The sequence below is a fragment of the Anolis carolinensis genome, chromosome 3 (genome assembly GCF_035594765.1).
Source record: "Anolis carolinensis isolate JA03-04 chromosome 3, rAnoCar3.1.pri, whole genome shotgun sequence".
NCBI lineage: Eukaryota > Metazoa > Chordata > Lepidosauria > Squamata > Dactyloidae > Anolis > Anolis carolinensis.
This window is the reverse complement of record NC_085843.1, coordinates 282,328,367-282,347,899: the sequence shown is the minus strand read 5'-3', so window position 1 is coordinate 282,347,899 and position 19,533 is coordinate 282,328,367. Positions and strand designations below refer to the sequence as shown.

Genomic DNA, 19,533 nt, shown 5'->3' with positions numbered 1-19,533 from the left:
CATCGTGATATTTTGGTGCTAAATTAATAAATACAGTAATTACTACATAGCATTACTGCGCATTGAGCTACTTTTTCTCTCAAATTTGTTGTATAACATGATGTTTTGGTGCTTAATTTGTAAAATCATAACCTAATTTGATGTTTAATAGGCTTTTCCTTAATCCCTCCTTATTATCCAACATATTTGCTTATCCAACATTCTGCCGGCCCGTTTATGTTGGATAAGTGAGATTCTACTGTATTCTGTGCAATATTACGAGGGTTATCCAGAAAGTAGATTACGCTTTGGAATTAAAAATGAACAAAGTATAGGAGAAAACATTTACCATATGCAATTTAAAGCCACACCCAAATACCACATCTCACGTAGTCGGCATTCAAATCTAGGCACTTATCATAGCGATGAATGAGCTTGGCAACTCCTTCCCCACTAAACTCTGCCACTTGCGTCCTCAACGCAGAGTTTTGGTGACGATGTGCTGCTGTGGGAAGGGGTGACCGGCTGGTTGAGGATGCAAGTGGCAGAGTTTTATGGGGAAGGAGTTGCCAAGCTCATTCATTGCTATGATAGCTGCCTAGATTTGAATGGCGACTATGTTGAGAAGTGGTATTTGGGTGTGGCTTTCAACTGCATATGGTAAATGTTTTCTCCTATACTTTGTTCATTTTTAATTCCAAAACGTACTCTACCTTCTGGATAACCCTTCTTTGGAGGCTTTTAAGCAGAGGCTGGATGGCCATCTGTCGGGGGTGCTTTGAATGCGTTTTCCTGCTTCTTGGCAGGGGGTTGGACTGGATGGCCCATGAGGTCTCTTCCAACTCTACTATTCTATGATTCTATGATCCTTTTTTAACAATCCAGTCCTCGTGTTCTATGCAGAACCCACACAGGTTGCAAAGCAGACCTCATTTCGGCAAAGAACAAGGAAAAAGCTTTGTGTTTGGAATAAGGAAACTCACTTAGTTTCCTTTCCTGACTGCAGATTCCTAGCAAATGCAGATTGGAGAAGTTGATTAAAACTAATAGCTTAATGACATCTAATAAAGTGAGAATGCATACTTCCCTGTGGTGTTTTTCTCACAGGTGCATAAGAGCTGGAGGAGATCATGCCTTCAGACAATCAAAGCACTCCCAACAGATGGCCAGCCAGTGTCTGCTCCGAAACCTCTCTTTGCCTGCCATTTGAGCCCATTGCAACCCTTCTCCGCTTGTCAGGCCATAATCCTGCCTTGTGCTGGCGTTGGGTAAAGCTAAGCTGGTGCAATTATGATGGGACAAGCGGTAGATCCCCTTTCTGCTGAATGCAGACATTGTGCAAACCAACTGGCTGCCGCATAATGCGCCCGTTGATGCTCAGCCGCCGTTTCTGCAACCTCAGGGAATCGGGCTGCTCTATGTGTGTGTGTGTGCATATATCAGGCATGGGCAAACTTGGGCCCTCTGTGTGTTTTGGACTCCAACTCCCACCATTCCTAACAGCCTCAAGCCCCTTCCTTTCCCGCCTCAGCCGCTTAAGCTTCTTCACTTCACTTCACTTTATTTCTTAATTAGTCGCTTTCCACCAGAGTGCTCCGAGCGACTTACAATTTAAAATATCATTCCACAATATAAAAAACATTCAACATAAAAGCATTCAACCTAAAAACATTCAACAGTGACTATTTGGCCAACTAGATCTGATCTACTCAAATGCACAGCCAAACAGCCAAGTCTTGAGCGCTTTTACAAAAGGTCGCAACTCCAACATTGCTCTAAGACAGGGGTCCTCAAACTTTTTAAGCCGAGGGCTTCAGTCCTTCAGACTGTTGAGGGGCCGGATTATCATTCGAAAAAAAAAAACAAACAAACAAATTCCTATGCACATTGCATATTTGTCTTATTTGTAGTGCAAAACAACAACAACAACAAGAACAATGAAAGAACAATACAATATTTAAAAATAAAAATAATTTTAACCAACATACATTTATCAGGATTTCAATGGGAAGTGTGGGCCTCCTTCTGGCCAATGAGATAGTCAAGTTAATGTATTTATTTATTATTTATTTATTTGCTGCATTTATTTACTACATTTGTATCACACCCTCCTCACCCCAAAGGGGACTCAGAGTGGCTTACAAATTACATGTACATACAATATATTATATTATTAGCATAGCACAATATTAGCATTATATATTACTTTATTGAACTATACCACTATACTGTAATATTATTAGTAATATTATATGTAATACAGAATATATAATTAATATTATTATATGGTATTATTATTAGTGTTATATTGTATTACATTATAATATTATGATCAATAGTATATGTATATACAATATATTATATTATAAAACTGAGGGCGGGGGCCAGGTCAATGACCTCGGAGGGCTGCATCCGGCCCCCGGGCCTTAGTTTGGGGACCCCTGCTCTAAGATATGGAGGCAATGAGTTCCACAGAATTGGAGTATCGGTCGAAAAGGCTCTTCACCTTGTAGCCTCCCTAGGGCCCAGTATGTGTAGGAGATTTTCCTGGGAGGATCGAGGTGACCACTGATGGAAAAAAGGAATGAGACGGTCCCTAAGATATAATGGTCCTTGGCCATTTCGAGCTCTAAATCTCAGGATCAGTGTCTTGTAAAAGATCCGATGTTCTATTGGTAGCCAATGCAGTTATTTCAGAATCGGTGTAATATGGGATCTTATAGATCAGGGGTCCCCAAACTTTTTAAGCAGAGGGCCGGTCCACAATCCTTCAGACTGTTGAGGGGCCAAATTGTCATTTGAAAAAAAAAAATACAAATTCCTACCGTGTTTCCCCGAAAATAAGACAGTGTCTTATATTATTTTTTACTCCCAAAGATGCGCTAGGTCTTATTTTCAGGGGATGTCTTATTTTTCCATGAAGAAGAATTCATATTCATTGTTGAACAAAAAAAAATGAACATTGATTCTATACTGTGCAGTAGTTGTCATCACAAACCAATATAACTAAACCAGACAAACTGTGACTCCTGTCAAGAATTTCTTGTTACTACCATTATTTCCATATACAACTGGTATGTAAGCTGCCCCGAGTCCCTCTGAGGAGATGAAGGCGGGGTATTATTATTATTATTATTATTATTATTATTATTATTATTATTATGTACATTTACCAATCCTGCAAGCTATGGTGTTTTGTTTGGCAGGCGCCGGGCATGCTTCCAAACAAAAACTTTTCTAGGTCTTACTTTCGGGGGAGGCCTTATATTTAGCAATTCAGCAAAACTTCTACTAGGTCTTATTTTTTTGGGGATGTCTTATTTTCAGGGAAACAGGGTATGCATACTGCACATGTCTTATTTGTAGTGCAACAACAACAACGATGAAAGAATACAATATTTAAAAATGAAAACAATTTTAACCAACATAAACCTATTAGGATTTCAATGGAAAGTGTGGGCCTGCTACTGGCCAATGAGATAGTCAAGTTAATTAGGATTGTTGTTGTTGTTGTTGTGTGCCTTCAAGTCATGTCAGACTTTGGCCAAGCCTAAGTCTAAAATTAATTATTTATTTACTGCATTTATTTACTACATTTATATCCCACCCTTCTCACCCCGAAGGGGACTCAGAGCAGCTGTATGGACATACAATACATTATATTATTGGCATAACACAATATTAGCATTATATATTACTATATTGAACTATACCACTATACTATTATATAATATGTAATATATAACATATAATTAATATTTTTATATGGTATTATTATTAGTATTATATTGTATAACATAAGATTATTATCAATATTATATGTACAGTAGAGTCTCACTTATCCAACAATCGCTTATCCAACATTCTGGATTATCCAACGCATTTTTGGAGTCAATGTTTTCAATATATCATGATATTTTGGTGCGAAATTCGTAAATACAGTAATTACTACATAGCATTACTGTGTATTGAACTACTTTTTCTGCCAGATTTGTTGTATAACATGATGTTTTGGTGCTTAATTTGTAAAATCATAACCTAATTTGATGTTTAATAGGCTTCTCCTTAACCTCTCCTTATTATCCAACATATTCGCTTATCCAACGTTCTGCCGGCCCGTTTATGTTGGATAAGTGAGACTCTACTGTATATACAATATATTATATTATTAAAACTGATATAAAAATATTATATTATATAACTGAGGGCGGGGGCCAGGTAAATGACCTTGGAGGGCCGCATCCGGCCCCCGGGCCTTAGTTTGGGGACCCCTGTTATAGATGATCCCACTAGCAACCTGGCCACCGCATTTTGGACCATTCGGATCTTCTGGGTTTTTGTCTTCGGAAGGCCGGCGTATAAGGCGTTAGAATAATCCAACCTAGTGGTGACTGTTGCATGGATGACCGTTGCCAATGCTTCTGTCGAGAGGTAGGATGCCGATTTCCTTGCCTGGCGAAGATTAAAAAAGGCCTGCTTACTTATGGCAATGATCTGGGCCTCCATGGTCAGCGATGAGTCCAACACAACCCCAAGGCTTTTAACAGTCACAGACGGAACCAGAACTTCCCCATCAAAGTCAGACAGTGACTGGGTTAACTCTGGTGGCTGGCCAGGCCAGAGTATCTCAGTTTTCGCGGGATTCACTTTTAGTCTACTCGCTCGCAGCCAACTCATCACTGCTTCCAAACACAGCTTAAAGTTCTCAGGAATCGTGGTTGTCCCAGGTTCGAGACGCAAGAGTAGCTGGGTATCATCTGCATACTGGTAGCACTCTAGGCCAAAGCTCCATCCGCACGAGTCCAGCAAGTGTTTGGACGTAGATGTTAAATAACAGGGGCGAAAGGATAGCACCCTGGGGAACTCCACAGCAAAGGCAGGAGCTCTCAGAGCTTTGGCCTGACCACTCCACCCTCTGTCTCCAGTCCCGGAGAAACGAGTTGAACCATTGAAGAGCTAAACCTCGTACACCAGACATAGCCAATCGATGGATCAGCAAGTCAAGGTCCACGGTGTCGAATGCAGCTGTAAGGTCCAAGAGTACCAATAGCGCTGATCCGCCCCGGTCTAACTGACAACGAATTTCGTCAGTAATAGCTACCAAGACCTGGACGAAAGCCTGATTGGAAGGGGTCTAAGCCCACAGTCTCATCTAAGAATTGCTGTAGCTGTCCCGCCACTGTCCGTTCAATCACCTTGCTCAAAAACGGAAGGTTTGAAAAGCTGAAAAGCCTGGGGGAGAGAATGGAACCGTGTGGGGTCCAGGGGTCTTTTTTTTTTTATATAGTCGTTTTTATTGAATTTAAAATTTTTCATACAATAATTGCTTTTGTCACATAGCAGATATTTAATTTATCATACAGTACTTGCATCATTCTTTTATATCTACTGTTGATTAATATCTACTACATCATTAACCTTTGTCTATCTATATTTCTTCACCACTGTGTATCCCCCCCTCCCACCCTGAGCCATTTCTTATGTATTGTCCAACCAAAATCTCATTTCTTCCTGAGGCGGTAGCCCTCCATCCCTTTTTTGGAGTCCTTTCTCAATAAATTTCCCCCATACATCCTCAAAATCATTTTTTTCCCCATATCCCTCTTTTAACTTTTAATTTGCATGTTAGCTTATCATTTATTGCCAATTTCCATACTTCCTTGTACCATTCTTCAATCTGTACATCTATTACTTTTCTCCAGTTCCTTGCTATAAGCCGTCTTGCTACTGTCAATAAATTTGTTATTGCTTCTTTTTCTTTTTTATCTATCTTATTATTATTATATATTGATAACTAGCTGTGCCCGGCCATGCGTTGCTGTGGCAAAGTGGTGGTGGTATTGGTTAAAAGTTGTTGTGGAATTTTTATTTGACGTTATTTGTATTTTTTTAATTAATTTTATTGTAACTTATCTTTTTTATTTATTATATTTTATTATTTTGTTGTATTATTTTAGTTATTTTGTTAATAGTATTTTATTGTATTAATTTTTTAGTGTTTTTAATTATTTTTATTGTATTATTTGTATTTATTTTATTTTTTATTCTTTTATTAACACTGGGCTGAGTGGGTTGCTAGGAGACCAAGTGGGCGGAGCTTAGCCTTCTAACTGGCAGCAATTGGATAAAAACTATTATTCCTCTCCCTGTAATTGGGACTTTATTTTTCTTTTCTTTTTGTTGTATCAACCTAGAGCCGTGAATGATGGGTTGTGTTGTCAAATTTCGAGGTTGGGGGGCCTGTAGTTTTGTTGTTTTGTCCGCTGCCCTGATGCCATCACTCTTTTATATATATAGATAATGCAATGCCAGGGTTTCTTTCCAATTTGATGTTCATTATATCCTTTATCTCTTTAAATATTTTGTACCAAAATTTCCTAACATATTTACAATGCCACCACATATGTATATATGTTCCCACTTCCTGACAGCCTCTCCAGCAATTTTTTGGATGGTTTTTATTAATATTTGACATTTTTAATGGGTCCAGGGGTCTGAGCAGGTGTCCCCCAGCATCATCACCATCTGGGTACGACCCCCCAGGAAGGAGTGAGTGGAGCCACTGCAATGCAGACCCATTCTGGAGAGCCGCCCCAGAAGGATACCATGATTGATGGTATCGAAAGCCGCTGAGATGTCCAGGAGAACCAGCCGGGTCACATTCCCCTGTCCAGTTCCCCGCAGAGGTCATCCACCAAGGCCACCAAAGCTGTCTCCGTTCCATGACCAGGTCAAAGCCAGACTGTAAAGCATTGAGATAATTCATCTAAGACCATTCATCTTCCACCTTTCTTAGAAACTGCCGCACCTCAGAGTAGCTTCACCTTGATATATACGCCAAACTGCACACAGGTTGAAGTCTTTTTAGTTTATTAGAAAATAGAAGATAAAAAGTTCTTTAAAAGCAAAAGTAAAGTTCCAAAAGAACGTTAATAATAATAATAATAATAAAATATTATTATTTTATACTCGGGGCGGCTTACATGGGGCAGAGGCCCAAACAACATAGAACAAAACATAGGCAACATAATACAAATCACACTATAAAAAGATAAAACAGTAATACAATATATCAATTGTCAAAGACAGAATGCCTCCAAATAGAATATAACACAGTTTATTGAGGTTACAGAACCAAAAATTGCCCGTAGGAAACAAAAGACTAGGCAAACACTTGTCTTCAGTATGAAAAGTAACAAAAATAGCTTCGTTTGAGTTTAAACAGTTCAAAAGAATAAACCGGATTAAGCAGAAGTTTAATCCGGGTTAAGTCAAAGGTGCTTACTTCAGCCTGGCAATTAAACAAACAAAAACTGGTTAACAAAAGGTCAAAATGAACACAAAACCCAGCAGCAGATTCCCCTCTGCTACTCAAGAGCTTCAGAAGTAACTCGGGCTGTTGCTCCTCCGTGCAACGGGCGAAAACCAGGTCCAGGCACATCAATCAGGGTAACGACGGTCAGCAGGGTCCCAATCCGGTCCGAGGTCGAAAGCCAAGCGCAGACGTCTAAGGTTCCACAAGTTCCACCGATAGCCACAGAAGGGATAGTCCAGAGTCGTAGTCAGTCAGTCAGTCCAGCGTCAATCCAGAGTTGGCAAATAATGTCCGTCAAAAAGACGACGGAGGTCCAAGCTATCAAGATTAAACACAAGTTGCACAGAAAAAGCCCACACAATTCCTCCCGCCGTCTATGCCCAGTGTCCTTGGTAACTTACGTATCCAGCAACGAATCACACCCGTCTTCAGGAAGTTCCCCAACAAGAGCCCAAGCGTTCGTCCAGATTACCTTGCCCAACGCAATTAGCCATTGATTCTAGACCCCATTTTATGCCAGTTTACAACTCCTCATCACTGTCAGCTGCTATCCTAATTCCAGGTGCCTCCTCATCATCATCCTCATCAGAGCTAAAACACCTTTGACTACGCCCCACAGCATCCCCAGCTGCGGATCCCGCTCCATCCCTCCATCCCGTCCATGGGTCTGATCCTGCAACCAGTCGCCTCCCATGCTATCATTACCAGGAACACCCAAATCCTCCCTCACACGAGTCCACTCCATGTCATCCTCCTCTGAGCTAACCATCTCTTCCTCCATTCCCTCGGTAAAACCCTCAAATGAGTCTTCATCTGTTGGTTCTGCAAATAAGTCCCGGAGCCGTTTCCTTTCGCGCTCCTCAAAAGAGTCTGACTCTCGAGGAGTCTTACGACCTCGTCTCCTAGTATCGGAGCCAGAAGGCTCAACCATAACATCAATTAAAACAAAAATACAGGATAAAAAATTGCATTTAAAACACATAAATGGTAAAATCGTAATAAAAACGGGATAGATTATTAAAAACCCTCTGGGGCTGATTAATTAATGACTGTATCTCCAAAGGCCTGCCGAAACGTTGCAAAATACAGTCTTAGAGATTAGTTCCAGAAATCACAAGGAATAAACAAAGTCCCAACAGGGTATGAACACAAGAGCTGCAAGATAATCCAGGAAAATGAGAGCTTGGTTGAACGAAAGTTGCTTCGACAAAGGTTTATCTCCAAACACATTGCTTTAATACCCTTTGCATAACATGAAAGCATTTCTCTGGCCTCTAACCTCCCCCTTGTTTGCGATTCTCACACTCCTCCGAACCCTGAATTCCAGACGGTCAGCTTGATCTAAAGATTCCATTCCATCAAGGTCAGCCTGCTCGTTAGTTTGCTGAGCCTCGTTGTCAGACTGAGAACTGTCCTCCTTTTCCAAGTCAATGTGCACCTGGATAGCTTCAGTATCATCAACATCATTCCTTGCTGTGGGAAAATGAACTTGCACTCTCTGTTCCTCATCTTTTACAACAGGGACATTTTGAACCTGATTGTGAACCTGAATTATTATTTATTTATTTACAGTATATATATTCCGCCCTTCTTTCTCACCCCGAAGGGGACTCAGGGCGGATCACATTATATACATATAGGGCAAACATTCAATGCCTGTAAACACATCGAACCGAGACAGAGACAGACAGACGCAGAGGCAATTTAACCTTCTCCTGAGGGGATGTTCGATTCTGGCCACCGGGGGGAGCAGCTGCTTCATTATCCACTCTGACGGCACTTCCTCATTCCAATGTCGTAAATTAGTTAAACTTGCCTCCCCACTTTTTATAAGTGGCACCTTATTTCCTACTTGATAGATGCAACTACAGTAGAGTCTCGCTTATCCAACGTAAACGGGCCGGCAGAACGTTGGATAAGCGAATATGTTGGATAATAAGGAGAGATTAAGGAAAAGCCTATTAAACATCAAATTAAGTTATGATTTTACAAATTAAGCACCAAAACATCATGTTATACAACAAATTTGACAGAAAAGGTAGTTCATTACGCAGTAATGCTATGTAGCAATTACTGTATTTACAAATTTAGCACCAAAATATCACGATGTATTGAAAACATTGACTACAATAATAATAATAATAATAATAATAATAATAATAATAATAATAATAATAATAATAACTTTATTTTTATACCCCGCCCCATCTCCCCGAAGGGACTCGGGGCAGCTTACATGGGGCCAGGCCCGATAAAACAAACAAAACAGTAACAAAGCAATAAAACAATTATCCCAGTAAAAAACATCAACATCAATAAAAATGTGTTGGATAATCCAGAATGTCAGATAAGCAAGTGTTGGATAAGTGAGACTCTACTGTATCTTTTGGGTTGCTAGGTCAGCAACGAGCAGGGGCTATTTTTTTTATTTTTAATTGACGGGTGCTCACCCTGCCATGGGCTGGCCTCGAACTCATGACCTCATGGTCAGAGTGATTTATTGCAGCAGGCTGCTCACCAGCCTGCGCCACAGCCTGGCCCCATCATCCTCATCAGAGTCAATCTGAGGTTCCAGCCGAGTCACAACAGAAACAATTTGTGATCCGTAAATATACCACAAACACGTTTTCCTAAATGTGTTATGCGTTGTATTAGAAGATGGGCTGGGGAGAAGTTTTGGGGTCAAATTGAGAAAATTCTTGGCTTTTTCTTCTGGTTTGAAAATTGAGAAAATCCCATTCTTGGCTTTTTCTTCTGATTTGATGCTCCTAACACACTCCGCACTGATCTGACTCCACACGGAGTCCTTGCTTGGTGCAAAGGGAGCATCAAAGAATCCCTAAGTTTTGGCGATCCCCAAATTGGGACGCTTGCAAGGCTGGCAAGCCTGACTGCCCCTTTGTCTCTCGTTGGGGCTTTCCTTTTTCCGGCTGCGAAGGCAGAGAAGGCAGCCCAGGTGGCTGGAATGCGAGGGATTCGGGAAAGGGCAGAGAGCGGAAATTGGACACCGCTCGGCTTTGCAAACCGAATACATTCCAGCGGCCCGGTGGATGCCCCAGAGGGATGGGAAGGAGAGGAGGAATAAAGTTGGTGGAGACACCAAAGGCCATCCAGTCCAACCCCTTTCCCTGCATTAAAGACACAATAGGAATCCTCCCAACAAATTCCCATGCAGCTTAAAAAAAACTCCCAAGAAGGATACTCAACTGGACTCGTATTCCGCATATTCCACAGCACAATTTTTGTTCCTGGGTTATCAATGTCATTTCCTAATTGTTCCTATCGTAAAACATGGGAAAAGTTTATTAAACTGCAGCACACTTTGCTATAGCTTTATTTATTTATTTGCAGTATTTATATTCCGCCCTTCTTTCTCACCCCGAAGGGGACTCAGGGCGGATTACAATGAACACATATATGGCAAACATTCAATGCCAACAGACAAACAACGTACATTAGACAGACTCAGAGGCATTTTTAACATTTTTCCAGCTTCACGATTCCTGCCACAGGGGGAGCTGTTGCTTCACCGTCCAGTAGTGGCTGTACTTCCTCATTCCTTTCCTCGTGTTTTGCTGGCAGTTTTATGGTGTTGTAAATTAGCCTCCCCGCATAAAGCGTCCCTAAATTTCCCTAATTGACAGGTGCAACTGTCTTTCGGGGCTGCATAGGTCAACAGCAAGCCGGGGCTATTAATGGTCGGAGGCTTAACCCGACCCGGGCTTCGAACTCATGACCTCTCGGTCAGTAGTGATTTATAGCAGCTGGTTACTAGCCAGCTGCACCACAGCCCGGCCCCTAATAGAGTCTCAACCCATTCAGCCCTAGTTTGTGCCACAAAAACGAAATGTCTGCAGTAGAACAACTTTTTTCAAAGTAAGGACCGCATAATTATTGTATATATGCGAGTATAAGCCTAGTTTTTCAGCCCTTTTTTTAAGACTGAAAAAGCCCCCCTCGGCTTATACTCGGGTGAGGGTCCTGGTTGGCTTATATTTGGGTCAGCTTATACTCGAGAATATATGGTACATTTATTATTTTTCTCTATTATTATTGGTATTACAGTTGAGTCTCACTTATCCAACATAAACGGGCCGGCAGAACGTTGGATAAGCGAATATGTTGGATAATAAGGAGAGATTAAGGAAAAGCCTATTACACATCAAATTAGGTTCTGATTTTACAAATTAAGCACCAAAACATCATGTTATGCAACAAACTTGACAGAAAATGTAGTTCAATACGCAATAATGTTATGTTGTAATTACTGTATTTACAAATTTAGCACCAAAATATCACGACGTATTGAAAACATTGACTAATCCAGAACGTTGGATAAGCAAGTGTTGGATAAGTGAGACTCTACTGTATTACATTTATTATTTTTCTCTATTATTGTTGCTACTATTACATTTATTTTACTCTATTATTATTACTTGTATTATTTTCCTGTATTATTTATTATTATTATTATTAACACAACGACGTTGTATGACACAGCAAACAAGATAGATATGTGGGTTTTGTTTCACAAAATCACAAGTCGAACACTTAATAATAATAATAATAATAATTATTATTATTATTATTACATGTATTATTTTACTCTATTATTATTAAAAGGATACATAAGCACATTTACCTTGAAAAAGATGAGAATAATGATTGGATCAGAGTTGGACAGTCTTATCTTAAATTTGAGCTTTATGTAAATATTCAAAAACATTTAACCTACTAATGCCTCAATTAATGTAATATTATTGGTATCTATTTTTATTTTTGAAATTTACCACTTTCGGCTTATACTGGAATCAATGTTTTCCCTGTTTTTTTTGTGGTAAAATTAGGTGCCTCGGCTTATATTCGGGTCGGCTTATACTCGAGTATATACGGTAAATAGGAAATAATGCTTAGGACCACACAATTAAACAGGAAATAACACTTTCGAACCAGGAACAGAAAATTATTTCAATTTTTGTTACGTAGTGTTACCATCAGTATGCTCTTCCTAATGTTCAGATGGAATTTTTGGAAAATGGAAATCTCCATAACCTTTTTGGAGATTTTATGATCTTTGGAAAGGTATGACCTTGTGAGAAGTCATAACCTTTTGGAAAAATGATCCATAACCTTTTGGGAAAAAGCATGACCTCTAGTTAGAGTCATAATCTTTTAGAAAAATGTCATTCATGAAAGGCAGTCAGGTTTCTCAGCTGTTAAACTGATGTGCCTAGATATCTCTTTGAGCTGTTAGGGACAAAAATATGCCAGTGTACAAAACACACACAAACATCTATAGCAGGGTTTCAGAAGTGTTCTTTTCAGTTGCCAAAACTCTCTCTTAAAGCCTTTAAATCTTGCTCTCAAGAGACATAACATAGTTGGTTTACTCACAAACTTCATGTATTCAGCATACAGGTACATTGCAAATCAATCCAGTTACAAATAGGATTTGAAGTACAGTAGAGTCTCACTTATCCAACAGAAACGGGCCGGCAGAACTTTGGATAAGCGAATATCTTGGATAATAAGGCGGGATTAAGGAAAAACCTATTAAGCATCAAATTAGGTTATGATTTTACAAATTAAGCACCAAACCATCATGTTATACAACAAATTTGACAGAAAAGTAGTTCAATAGGCAGTAATGCTATGTAGCAATTACTGTATTTACAAATTTAGGAGCAAAACATCACGATCTATTGAAAACATTGACTACAAAAATGCGTTGGATAATCCAGAACGTTGGATAATCGAGTGTTGGATAAGTGAGACTCTACTGTATATATGGCCCTTTTGAGAGTCCTGCAGAGGCAAACTGAAGGTATATGGAAGGTTCTAGTGTGTTTGTAGCAATGGGTTGGTGGTAGTTTTGCATTACCGGCAATCCCTGAGTTAACAAACATCTGACTTACACAAACAACTCCTAGAGACAATAGGAATTTTTTTCCTGTGTCAGGAGCAACTTGAGAGAATTGGCCATCTGCAAGGACGTTGCCCAGGGGACGCCCGGATGTTTTGATGTTTTTACCATAAATGAACTTATTATTATCATCATCATCATCATCATCATGTTATACAACAAATTTGACAGAAAAAGTAGTTCATTACACATTAATGCTATGTAGTAATTACTGTATTTACGAATTTAGCACCAAAATATCACAATGCATTGAAAACATTGACTACAAAAATGCATTGGATAAACCAGAATGTTGTATAAGCGAGTGTTGGATAAGTGAGACTCTACTGCATCTACCCCTTGGAAGGGAAATTCATGCCTGAAGGAGTTGTTATCATAGGGTAAAGGCGTCTGCTGAAGCTTTATCTCCAACCCTTGTTTATACAACAAACCACATTTTGCAAGATCCAATTATCATAGGGACAGATCTTGTTCATAACTTGGCTGCCTGTATTTCGTGTTTTGTCACAACTTTTGGTCAAATTTTGTGCCAGATTTATCTCTGCATGGTTGAAGGTCTTCAGTTGGCTGCAAATGTGATATCGAGTGGCGTCAATCCCCGTAGAGACCATGTTTTGCCCATCTTGTCATCTCTTTCTTCTCCTTTCCTAGGAAGAAGACTGTCTACAAGAGCGTCCTCCTCTCCTTCGCGCTGGTGGTGGCCGTGACGGTGCTGCAGCGTGGCATGGCTCCCACGCAGCTCTTCCAAGGCCAGCCGCCAGTCAAAGAGTCGGTGTCCCAGGAGCCACTCAAAGCCCAGAAGAGGGACGGGGTCATCTCGGCCGCCAACAGTTTCTGGAAGAAGGAGATCCCCACGGCCGAGGAGACGGCTCCGGCGGAGAAGCAGGTGACGGCGTGGGACGTCACCACCATCAACTGCTCGGCCAACCTGAACTTCACCAAGGACGACTGGTTCAAGGGCCTGGAGCCCAACTTCCGCCAGTTCCTGCTCTACCGCCACTGCCGCTACTTCCCGATGCTCATCAACCACCCGGAGAAGTGCGGCGGGGACATCCACCTCCTGATCGTGGTCAAGTCCATCATCACGCAGCACGACCGCCGGGAAGCCATCCGCCGGACGTGGGGCCGCGAGAAAGAGGTGGGCGGCCGGAAGGTGCGGACGCTCTTCCTCCTCGGCGTGGCCTCCAAGGAAGAGGAGCGGGCCAACTACCAGAAGCTGCTGGAGTATGAGGACTACATCTACAAGGACATCCTGCAGTGGGACTTCTTGGACAGCTTCTTCAACCTCACCCTCAAGGAGGTCCACTTCCTCAAGTGGTTCGACATCTACTGCGACCGGGTCCGCTTCATCTTCAAGGGGGACGACGACGTCTTCGCCAGCCCGGACAACATCCTGGAGTTCCTGCAGGACCAAAAGGAAGGCGGAGACCTCTTCGTGGGGGACGTCCTCCTCAAGGCCCGGCCCATCCGCAAGAAGGAGAACAAGTACTACATCCCCAGCGCCTTGTACAGCAAGAACAACTACCCGCCCTACGCCGGCGGAGGGGGCTTCGTGATGGACGGCCCGTTGGCCAAGAAGCTGCACCGGGTCTCGGAGACCTTGGAGCTGTACCCCATCGACGACGTGTTCCTGGGCATGTGCCTGGAGGCGCTCAAGGTGGCACCCGTGGCCCACGCTGGCTTCAAGACCTTCGGCATCGTCAAGAACAAGAACAGCAAACTGAACAAGGAGCCCTGCTTCTACCAGAGCATGATGGTGGTCCATAAACTCCTCCCGGCGGAGCTGCTGGCCATGTGGGATCTGGTCCACAGTAACTTGACCTGCTCCAGGAAACTCCAGATCCTTTAGCTCCGCCTTTTGTACTGGGAGGAAACCTAGACTGGTGCGATATCCAAACTCCTCGCCAAGGAGGAGGAAACCGTGTAAGACACGGAACACCAACGGGGAAGTCGTCCCGGTATTTTATGTTTATTTGGGGATTTTTTGGAGACAAAAGATGGACAGTAGACTATGTTGAGAAGGGGACTCCACTGGGCATTTTCGGGGACGAGCCACAAAGATTTGGCCTCCTCCGTTCTTTCCGTCACTACAGTGAGCAAAAAGATCCAACTTTATTTTTGGTTGTCGTGCTCCTGTGGTGTATTTCTCAGCTGCGGGCTGGTCCCGAAAGTGCAGATACCTTTATTTCAAGATGAATGAATGTGTGCACCAGAGTGGATGAAGACTTGGAGGCTCCGTTGTGATAACTCCGTCGACACGTTTACGCCAAAGGCTTGGAAGAAGAAGGGGCTGCGATGGCGATGGTTTTAAGTCCAGGTTGTAAGCTGATGCATAACAATTGTGCAATTTGCACAAGGAGGCGTTGGACCTCCTTACATGTGCAAATGTGCAGAAGGTACAACCACCAGCAAAACCTGGAGTTTGCAATCACTTTTCTCCTCCATATTTCTGCCTCTGATGGAGAGGTTTGTATACGTGTAACTTGTGTGATTGTGTAGTTGGTGGATCTCATCCTTTAGTTCTCCAGCTCTTTTTATAGAATAAACAGCAGGTCTGGCCAAACTTGGGTTCTCCAAATGTTTTGGACTGGAACTCCCACCATTCCTAACCACCTCAGCCCCCTCACCCTCCTCAATTTCCTTGTGAAACCGGGAAGTTTTCCCGAGATGCCAGATTAGGTTTGAGAACAGAGGGAGTGAAGAATAGAGCAATTAGGCGTTCTGAGAGAATCTGTGAGAAGTCCTTGAGTCAATGGCATCTCAAATGGGGAAGCACAATGCCATTCAAACAAAAGGTTCAGGCAAGGGCAAACTTCTGCCGTCAGGTGTTTTGGACTGCAACTCCCACCATTCCTAACAGCCTCAGCCCCCTCAGCCTCCTCAATTTCCTTGTGAAACTGGGGAGTTTTCCCGAGATGCCAGATTAGGTTTGAGAACAGAGGGAGTGAAGAATAGAGTAATTAGGCGTTCTGAGAGAAATTATAGAGAAATTCTGGAAGAAGAAGTCCAAAACATCTGGAGAACGAAAGGTCGGGAACCCTTGATGTGTAACGCTCTCCATCGGACAGATTCCTTTCCTCCATCTCTTGCTTTTGCTGAGCCAAGCGTGTGATTTCACTTGTCCCATCTGCAGGCTGGAAGGAAATAATGTGTTAATGTATGTATGTATATATATATATATATATATATATATATAATAGACAATGCACGTTCTGGTGCAGGAAGGTTTTCTTTTCTGTTTGTAAGTGCAGCAATGTAATGTTTGCAAAGACGGATGGGGTTGATTGACACACGTCAAGGTTTACTGCCATTCCTGAGTAAATGCATCTTTGGGCATTACTGTGTCTTCTTTAGCAGACAATTCGGCACAATTAGGAAAGCATAGAGTCCCTACAAGTCAATAATAAAAGGAAGGAGGGGAAAAAAGCAGGTCAACATATTTCAGCAAACATTTTGTTATTCAAACGAACCGTGTGCAGAAATCAAACAAGCAGGTCGAGGCAGTCTTGCATAAGTCAATAAAAATATGCTGAAGCCTCTCTAAAGTTCACTTGAAGGTATTTTCCAAAAGGCATGCAGGGATATTCCTGAGCGTACAGTGGAAAAACGGAAGCGTGGATATTTATTTTTATTTATTTACTTGGTTTTTATTCCACCCTGGTATAAGGGACGCAAACCTGACACAATGCAATTAAAACCAGCCTTCAGCGTGACAGGTTAACTCATCGTTGTACAGAAAATGACATTCCAAGGAGAAGAAAATAAGTCTAATAAATGAAGATATATAAAAATATAATTGCACATTTTCAAGGCTGCAGTCTTGCCCTGAGATTCCTCCCTATACACAGGACCCTATGCTTATCCAATGCAGATGATAGATAATGGGCAATCCCTTCCTTCTTTCAGTGAAGAATGGGAATTATGGATTATGAATTATCCCTGATGCTATCAGAAAGCAAACCATAGCATTCATAGCTAGAGGTTGGACTAGATGGCCTTTGGGGGACCCTTCCAGATGTAGGATCCTTTGTGTCAGTAACATGGATTTGGAGGCCCTTCCAACCTGAATATTTCTGTAAACTTTTCCAACTTTTGCTGTGAGTTTTCTGGGTTGCATGGCCATGTTCTCTCCTGACGTTTCTCCCACATCTATGGCAGGCATCCTCAGAGGTTGTGAGGTCTGTTGGAAACTAGGCAGGTGAGGTTTATTTATCTGTCCAGGTTGGTAGAAAGAAGTCTTGTGAATGTTGCAATTGGCCAGCTTGATGATCATTTAATGACCTTACAGCTTCAAAGCCTGGCTGCTTCCTGCCTTGGGGGGAATCCTTTGTTGGGAGGTGTTAGCTGGCCCTGGTTGTTTCATGTCTGGATTTCCCCAGTTTTCTGAGTATTGCTCTTTATTTACTGCCCTGATTTTAGAGTTTTTTTTTTTAATACTGGTATCCTGGGGGAATCCTTTATTGGGATGTGTTAGCTGGCCCTGATTGTATCTTGTCTGGGATTCTTGTTTTTTTGAGTGTTGCTGTTTTTATTTACTGTCCTGATTTTAGAGTTTTCCCCAACAAAAGATCCCTCCTCAATGCAGGAAGCAGGCAGGCTTTGAAGCTGCAAGGCCATTCAGTGCTAATCAAGGTGATTAATTGCAACATTCACACTTGCCTCCAACAGCAAAAAAAGGCAAACATGATAAAAAATATAATGTACAAATTCTTTTTTCCGCTCTGGATATATAATGTCCAAGTTCTTTGTTCTGCCGTGGATATATAAACCGCACTTGCCTAGTTTCCAACAGACTTCACAACCTCTGAGGGTGCCTGCCATAGATGTGGGAGAAACGTCAGGAGAGAATGCTTTTGGAAAATAGCCAGACAGCCCGGAAAACTCGCAGAAAGCCAGTTATTCTGGCCATGAAAAAAAAACAATTTTTTCCAACTTTGCAAAACTCAATAAAAGTTCTTTTTGGAGCATGCTGTTTGGGGATTCTGGGATCTCTGTATCTGTATTGCAATGAAAAAGGAACACACTTTTCCTCCTTTCTAAATGGAAAAGTCAACAGAGCGGAGGGGAGGGCTTGGCAGGCTTTCCTTGGCTGAATTCTTCTCAATCTGAAGGTGCTTTCTGAGCACAACCCGGGGCAACAAGAAGGGCATTATTAGCAGAGTTTTCAGAGGGGACGAGGTGCTCCAAACTTCTGGGAAAATCATAAATCGTCAAATGAGTCAACTTTGCGGAAAGTTAGCAGAAGATTCAGGACCATTGCCTGTGACTTTGTTTTTTACTGTGAACTTTTTATTATTATTTATGAAGGTGATTTTTTATTCCCAGAGAAGGAGGAAAGGAACTGCTCCCTCTCTTGATTTTTTTTTTTGCAAAGTTGCAAACTTTTGCTCCCCGTTTCTTCCTTGTTTCTTTTAATAGTGAAGGCAATATGCTTTGGCCTGGGCAGAGCCCGACAACCATCGCGTGCGGTGGAAGCATCTATTTATGCAGAGACAGATCTGCATGTAATTCCTTTTAATTTATATACCTACACAATACATATTATCTGGATGTCTATTTATAGCAGATGCTGTCGAAACCTCTGTTTGTGTGTCTGAGAGCGGAGATCCATGTCGCTTTGTCCTGATGGAGCTGTACATATCAATGCCATGGAATTTTATGATTATTTTGGTTTCTAAATAAAATGTTTTGTGTAAGAAAAAGGAAAAAGCGCTCGTCATGTCGTCACTCGTTTTGAATTGGGTCATTTTATTTGCATTTGTGGACTAAATATGAGCCGGGACTTTTTATTTCAGGTTGTTTTATTTGCATTTGTGGACTAAATATGAGCCGGGACTGTGATACATCAGCAAAAAAGGCAAATGTGATTAAAAATATAATGCCCAAGTCAAGGGAAATAGTAATGCTGCCTTATTTTGTTTTGGAGACCTTGCCTGGAGTATTCTCTTTGGCTTTGGTTCATTTTATTTGCATTTGTGGACTAAATATGAGCCTAGACTGTGAAGTTGCAGTGAAAAAGCCAATGCACTTCTAGGATCACTATGATAGAAAAATAAGTGCATTATTATTATTATTATTACTATTATTGGCTAAACATGAGCCAGGATTGTGATGAAGCAGCAAAATAATGCAATGTGGTTCTAGGCTGCACTGATAGAACTATACTTTCCAAATCAGGAGAAAAATAAATACATTATTATTATTATTATTATTATTATTATTATTATTATTATTATTATTATTATTATTGGCTAAACATGAGCCAGGATTGTGATGAAGCAGCAAAATAACCGAATGTGGTTCTAGGCTGCACTGA

At 41.4% G+C, this 19,533-nt stretch overlaps 1 protein-coding gene across 1 annotated transcript in view; it reads left to right on the top strand.

The window, feature by feature from the left end:
• b3gnt7 (UDP-GlcNAc:betaGal beta-1,3-N-acetylglucosaminyltransferase 7) overlaps positions 1 to 18,926 on the top strand; it is a 57,727-nt gene extending 38,801 nt beyond the window's left edge. The window contains exon 2 of the mRNA XM_062976892.1: positions 13,869 to 18,926. Coding sequence (XP_062832962.1) covers positions 13,869 to 15,066 — 1,198 coding nt within the window. The 3' untranslated portion in view covers positions 15,067 to 18,926. The remainder of the gene's footprint in view (positions 1 to 13,868) is intronic.
• The last annotated feature ends 607 nt before the right edge of the window (positions 18,927 to 19,533 follow it).